General features: G+C 34.9%; 1 protein-coding gene across 1 annotated transcript; it reads right to left on the minus strand.

The window, feature by feature from the left end:
• Window positions 1-2846: 2846 nt before the first annotated feature.
• On the minus strand, window positions 2847-3561 carry LOC104883635 (glutaredoxin-C11). Its single transcript, XM_010668185.4, has one exon. The coding sequence runs from the start codon at window positions 3415-3417 to the stop codon at window positions 3109-3111; it is 309 nt and encodes a 102-aa protein (XP_010666487.1). The 5' UTR covers window positions 3418-3561; the 3' UTR covers window positions 2847-3108.
• Between the last annotated feature and the right edge of the window lie 3392 nt (window positions 3562-6953).

Consider the following 6953-nt stretch of genomic DNA (forward strand, 5'->3'; position numbering starts at 1 on the left):
GTTAAGATTACTCTAATGGATGAAGAAGGTTTTCGAAATCTCGGATGGATGCTCTTTCTCTCTCTAAAAGTTCAATAAAAAATTCGGCAGAGTTCTCTCTCTCAAAAAAATCTTTCAAGGTGTGAAATGAATTCTGAAAGGACAAAGGCATATATTTATAGGGAGGTAAAAATAACCTCCCTATCCGGTAAAAATAACAGTTGCATTCAAATAACCTCTAAAGGTTGACCTGTTGAGACCGGCAAATATGCACCCTCACCACTTTGAAAAAGATATGGCAGTTCTCTTAGTTTAAAAGAGAATTTTAACCGTCTTGGCGCTTAAATGGTAAAAAATTCTCTTTTAAGGGGCAAATGTTGTAGCCTAAAGATCAACGACTCTAAAAAGGACACGTGGCTTCATCTAGCCCTACACGTGTCCCTTCCCTGCTGCAGGAGGTACATGGTCCAAAAGGCATATGGCTGAAAGTAAAACCTTCTGAAAAAAGAGTTGTACTAACCCAATTTTTTGGCCCAATTTGTACTTAGATCCAGCATCTTTAAAAAGCAGTATAAATTGGATGATGTGTATCCAATTAATGCTTGCCACATGTCATAATTTCATTACTCAGTCAATCAGGTGCTCCCAAATTAGGGTAAGCTCAGGGTACAACAATTATTTCAGACACTATAAATGGTCCTTGAAATCAAGAGAAATGTACGTTTTTCAGAGCAGTATACTGTTATTCTGCCATAAATTCTCTATCTCTCTACCTTCTCTCTCTAAAAGTTTTCTTTTTCTACTCCTGATACCCGACTTAAGCTTCGGAGGGGGAAATACCACCCAAACCTCCAAGTCGAGTCCCTTTTTGCAGGTTCGAAAGCAGAGCTCAGGTACGGGTTTGGGTCCAGGTGTTGTTGCACAAGTCTCCTTTTGAAGAACTTACTTTTGGTGGTAGTAGTATTTTACGGAGTTCGAAACTACATAACATGTATGAAATAGCAAAAAAAAATCTTTTAAAGATTCAATTTTGCGAGAAAATACCTTTTAAAGCATTATTTGTGAAAAAAACCACAAACTTAGTTTTTCTTGCAACATGAAATATATTCCCATTTTCCGATTTTGTTTTTGAGATACATAGGAGTGGTGCTGTAATTAATGGAAATATGTGGTTAAAGAAAGATAAAAGGGTCAATGCCAAAATTGAGAAAAAACACGCCAACAATGAAAATAGGTTTCTTCTTGCAAGAAAAATTAAGTTTGTGCTTTATTTTTGCAAAGAATATTTTATGAGTTTTTTTTTTTGGCCAAATTGAATCTTTAAAAAGTTTTTTTTGGAATATTTTCCTAAATTTTTATTTATTGCTTAATAATAAATATTTAGAGTTACATGTATTATGTTTTGACAATAATAACCACTACGGGCATGAAATTTGCTATATTGGATTCTTGGAGATCCAAGTTGACACTTATCCATTTAAGATTTTAAGTTAACCGTGCCTGATTTATCCTGCATGTCCACTTGGCCATGCATCATAAAGAACTAGAGTTTGTATTCATTTGTAAAAAGCGTACCAGCTTTATGCTGCCATACATCTAATAAAAAAGGCTGTTGATTTATCTTATTTAATTTGTAAAATCCTAGATTTGGTAAAATTCTTTCAAATTAAACTGTTCAAGTTTATAAGCGCTAGGAGATGGTTTTCATCATACTTAGCTAAAATATTAAACCCTTACAATTATCTCTATTATATAAGGTAATACATGGAGTATGCCAAAAAATAAAAAATAAATAAAAATAAATAAAAATGAAAAATAAAAGGTAAAGAATAACCGCCAATCATATTTTTTAAAAAAATTAAAATTCCTAATTTATCTCTAACTCCCAAAATAAATTACACTGTAACATTTTCTTCTTTATCATTTGCAAACAAAAAACACAATATTGACAACTTCAGATCCCCAAATTTTGTAAATATTTTTTGATAAAAATTATTACCAGAATTAATTAAAGAATATATGATTTTGCATGTATAGCATGCATGTAAGCCAAGTATATACATATTAGAAGAGGAAGAGTTGGTAGCTCAATGGAGTACCATCCCAAATTTCAAGACATTACCCAGGGTTCGAGCACCTTTGAGCTGGTGTGCCTATTGGTTATTAGCGTAGCAAGAGTTGGTTTTCAGACCAATTATCTTTTCTAATAAAAGAAATATATATATATATATACAAATCAAGCCAACATTATTTTTATTTTTTTGGCATGTAAGTATGTATTATATTGCTTGTCAAAAATTATTACAGCCTAACAAGCTACAGAGCACAATAAATATATATGGAAAATTTGGCAAAAGAAAACTTTTAAAAGTACAATTTTGTGAAAAACAAACCTTTTAAAATATTTTTTCAAAAACAATACAACAGCCTTAATTTTTTTACAAGATGAAATCTATTATCATTTTCCGGTGTTGACCATTTCAATTCCGGCTTGACTCTTCACTTTTCCTATGTGCATCCAACCAAGGATCAACACCGGAATTGAGATGGTCAACACCGAAACATGAGAATATGTTTTATCTTGCAAAAAAATTAAGTTTGTGGTTTTTGTTTGCAAAGAATGTTGGGAAAGGTTCATTTTAACAAAATAGAACTTTTAAATGTTTTTTTTTGGGGAATATTTTCATATATATTATATATATATTATGACACTTAATTATTTAACTTCTTTGTATCTTTAATCTTGCATAAGAAAATCCACCTGAAACGAAATTGTTTTGTTATAGTTTATTTTGTTGGTCAGTCGTTATATTAAAAAAAAAAAAAAAAAAAAGCATACCTAGAAATCATAAGATAGTGATCAAACATCATTCAAGCGATATATATATAAATATATATATATGAAGCCTTTTGTAAGTCTCCTTTAATTTACATTACATTGTTCATCGCGAAATGCAATTACCAAGAGCTAACAAAAATAAAAGCCCTTGAAAATTGCTACACTTCTTTTCAAACTCAACTGGTGGCCAGATTCTCCGGTTTCCACCATGCATGTTACAAAAGAAAATAAAAGATAAGATCGTTGTTATATATATATATATATACATCCGATTTTGGATGTAAATATTGCTAGAACCATATAGCTTTAGCAGCAATGAGCATGTCTTTGAGTGCGCCAGTGAGATGAGCAGCAAGAACGTCCTTGGCAGATCCGACGAACATGCCGCCGATGAAGATTGCAGGGACGGTAGGCTTACAGCCTAGCTTCTGCAAGGCGAGCTCGAGTTCTCGGCCTCTCGGATCGCGGTCGATCTCATAGACTGCAGGGCTTGCTCCAAGGTCATAGAAGAGGGTTTTGATGCTATGACTCATACAATCTGAGCTCTTCACAAATATAACAGCTGCCTTAGACTTTGCCAACTCATTAACTCGGTCCATTGTTTTTTCTAGGAAAAATGTAACTAGTGTGTGCTTTTCAGAATGGAGAGAAGGAAACTTGACTAAAGTAGGAAACACTTAGAATATTAACTTGCTGAGTTGATATGAAAAATGTAAGAATTTAGAGCTAATTTATAGGGAGGGATGATGTAAGGCTTGCAATGTTTTGAACTAGAAAAAGAAAAAGGAGGGAATTAAATGTGATGTATATTAATGCATTATACTACTAGTATATTTAGAAAAGATGTAAAGAAAGATATTCTTGCAGATCAGAGAATCTATAGATATGGATAAGAAGACATTTAGCTTATAATCACCATTTTACGCTTTTTGATGTTGCACAAGATGATCATATGGATCAATTAGCATCTAGAAAACAATATATAATCATCCCTTATGGAGGAATTATATATATTGTCACATATATTGTTTTAGGATGTTCAAGAAAAGTTGTAACTGATTGTAATATCGTAATGGGTTTATGATTCCTGGCCCTTTCATATTATTCCATCACTTAAATTTAAATGAAGCAAAAAGAGATGCTGATAAATTTACTTTTCACTTTTAATGTTGTAGATGGTAATTTATTATATAGCTTTTAAAAAAGATATACTAATATGTTCCTCCAAAATTATAGTTATATAGTTACTCCGTTCTGAAATAAGGAAAGACATCTCTCAAAAACCTCTCACGTAAAAAAAAGTGTTTTACTTATTTCAGTACGGAGAAGTCGAATTTTAGAATTTAAGAAAAAAAGTTGTCACTTTTGCTAATCTCGTAGTGCATGCATGGTTGATGTTTGTGTAAGATTAATGCCTTGAATGTGCTCGACGAAATGCGTCAAAACACTGATTTGGAGTACCACCCGATCGGGCCCGAGACGATTTGTTAGCAGCTGTCTTTTGGAAGTCGCCCAAATCTCATCGGGTGTGGTCACCCAATCAGGCGTAATCACCGAATTACGACCGGGAGAGTACCGCCCGATCGTGCCCGTAACAAGTCTATGTTTGGTAAAAATACCGCCCGATCAGATCGGGCGGGTGCCCGGTTTATGCGGTAGACGCGTTTTTTACGCGGAGTATTACTATGTTATTTTATCTAATTGTTTGAGACTGCGAATTTAGTCTAATTCTCTCATTAATCTGGTTTTCCTCACACAAGGAAAATATTCTTTCTCGCTGCCTGTGGATGTAGCCAAATTGGTGAACCACGTAGATCTGTTGTCTGTTTTTTATTGTGTTTACATTCGATTATTTGTTTATTTCTCACGTCCATCACAACAAATTGGTATCAAGAGCTTTGTGCTCGATCTGTGTGAGAATGATGTCTGGGATGAATGTGAAAATTGATAAATTCACTAGGAGAAATAGTTTCAGTCTGTGACAAATCAAGATGCGGGCTTTACTGAAGCAACAGGGGTTGTGGGCACCATTGGCAAAGAATTCAATGGATTCAGTCACCGCTGAGATGGAAATTCTGGAGGAAAAGGCGCATTCAAAAATTATGTTATGTCTTTTGGACAACATAATTACTGAAGTTGCGGAGCAGGAAACTGCTGCTGGTCTGTGGTTGAAGTTGGAGAGTCTATACATGAAGAAATCTCAAACCAAAAAGCTTCTTTTGAAGCAACGTTGCGTGTGCAGGAAAGTACCTCTTTGAGGGATCATCTAGATAAATTGAATACTATTTTACTAGATCTTCGTTATAATTGATGCTAAAGTAGATGATGAGGATGCTGTTTTAATATTGTTAGTGTCTTTGCCTTTATCACATGAGAATTTTCTGAATTCTTTTATTGTTAGGAAATATAGTTTGTCATTAGAAGTAAGATATGCTCTTCAAACTAGAGATTTCTGTCATCAGGCATCTAGTTCTAGTATAGAAAGTCAAGCATCAGAATTAGTTGTTACTTGGGGTAGGGACAAGGAAAATCTGGTAAAAAAAGTTAAAGTATAAAAATTAGAATTCTAAGGGTATTAAAACTAATGATGTTTGTAATTCCTGTAAGGAGAATGGGCATTGGAAAAATGAATGTCCTAAGAAAAAGAAGCAGCAGAAAATTAAAGGTGTTAAGGTCTGTTGCTCCGGCAGAAACTGATTGTAACTCTGAGGAAGATCTGGCCCTAGTTGTTAATAACCAGTCACATTATACGGATGTGTGGGTTCTTGACACTGGGGCATCGTATCATATTAGTTCATGCATGGAGTGATTTTCGACTTATGATCAGATAGATGGGGGCTATGTTTTTATGGCCAAGAGTGCTACCTCCAAAGTAGTTGGAATAGGCTCCGTCAGGTTGCGGAGTCATCATAATACATCCTGCACATTGAACGAAGTTAGGCATGTTCCACTGATGGCAAAGAATCTGATATCTTTGAGTCTTCTCGACAATAAGGGTTTCAGTTTTCAAGGTGCAGGTGGGTTATGAGTGTCTGCAAAGGTTTGAATGTGGTTTTGAAATGTATTAAAAATGGTACCTTGTATTTTCTTCAAGGTTCTATTGTGACAGGTCCCGTTGTTATTGCATCATATGAGACTCACAAGGAGGATATGACCAAGGTTTGGCATATGAAGCTTGGACATATGGGAGGAAAGGAGATGCAAATTCTGTCGAAAAGGGATCTTCTATATGGGCACAAAGTGCGGGATCTAGAGTTATGTGAGCATTGTGTGTTTGGGAAGCTTCATCGCAGCAAGTTTCCAAAGAATGTTTATAGGATAAAGGGCACACTTGATTATATACATTCTGATTGTTGGGTCCTTCCCGAGTTGAATTTATTAGAGGTCACAAGTATTTTGTGTCGATGATCAATGATTATTCAAGAACAACTTGGGTAATTATGATGAAGCACAAAAGTGAGGCTTTCAAAATTTTCAAGCAGTGGTAGGCTTTGGCGGAAAATCAAGCTGAAAGGAAGATCAAAAGGCTGCAAACTGATAATGGTCTGGAATTTAGTTGATATAAGTTTAATGAGTTATGCAAAAATGAAGGGATTGCTCGACATCATACTATCAGGGATGCTCAACAACAGAGGTTAGCAGAACGCATGAATCATACACTGTTGGAAAGCACAAGGTGCATGCTCTCTAATTTTGGGTTAGCTAGAAGATCTTGGGTATAAGTTGTAAGTACATCTTGCTATTTGATCAACCATGTACCTCCACATGTATTGATTGTAAAAGACTTTATGAGGTGTGGTTTGGTAAGCCTGCAGATTACTCTTTGCTGAAAGTTGGTTCTACTATTTATTATCATGTAAGTGAGGGTAAATTAGAACCTAGAGCTAAGAAGGGTGTATTCGTGGGTTTTGGGAGTGGAGTTAAGGGCTATAGAATCTAGTCACCTTCTGAGAGTCGAGTTATACTTGGTAAAACTGTAATATTTGATGAAAATTTTATGCTTAACCGTACAGTGAAGTCCACCGTGGTGTCAGTTAGTAGCAATGTTGATAACCAAGTGGAGCTGCAAGTTACTCATGATGAGAGTGAATAACAACACCAAGATGGAGAAGATCATGGTGCTACTGAATCTTCT

This window comes from Beta vulgaris, chromosome 3 (assembly GCF_026745355.1).
Source record: "Beta vulgaris subsp. vulgaris cultivar EL10 chromosome 3, EL10.2, whole genome shotgun sequence".
Classification (NCBI taxonomy): Eukaryota; Viridiplantae; Streptophyta; class Magnoliopsida; order Caryophyllales; family Amaranthaceae; genus Beta; species Beta vulgaris.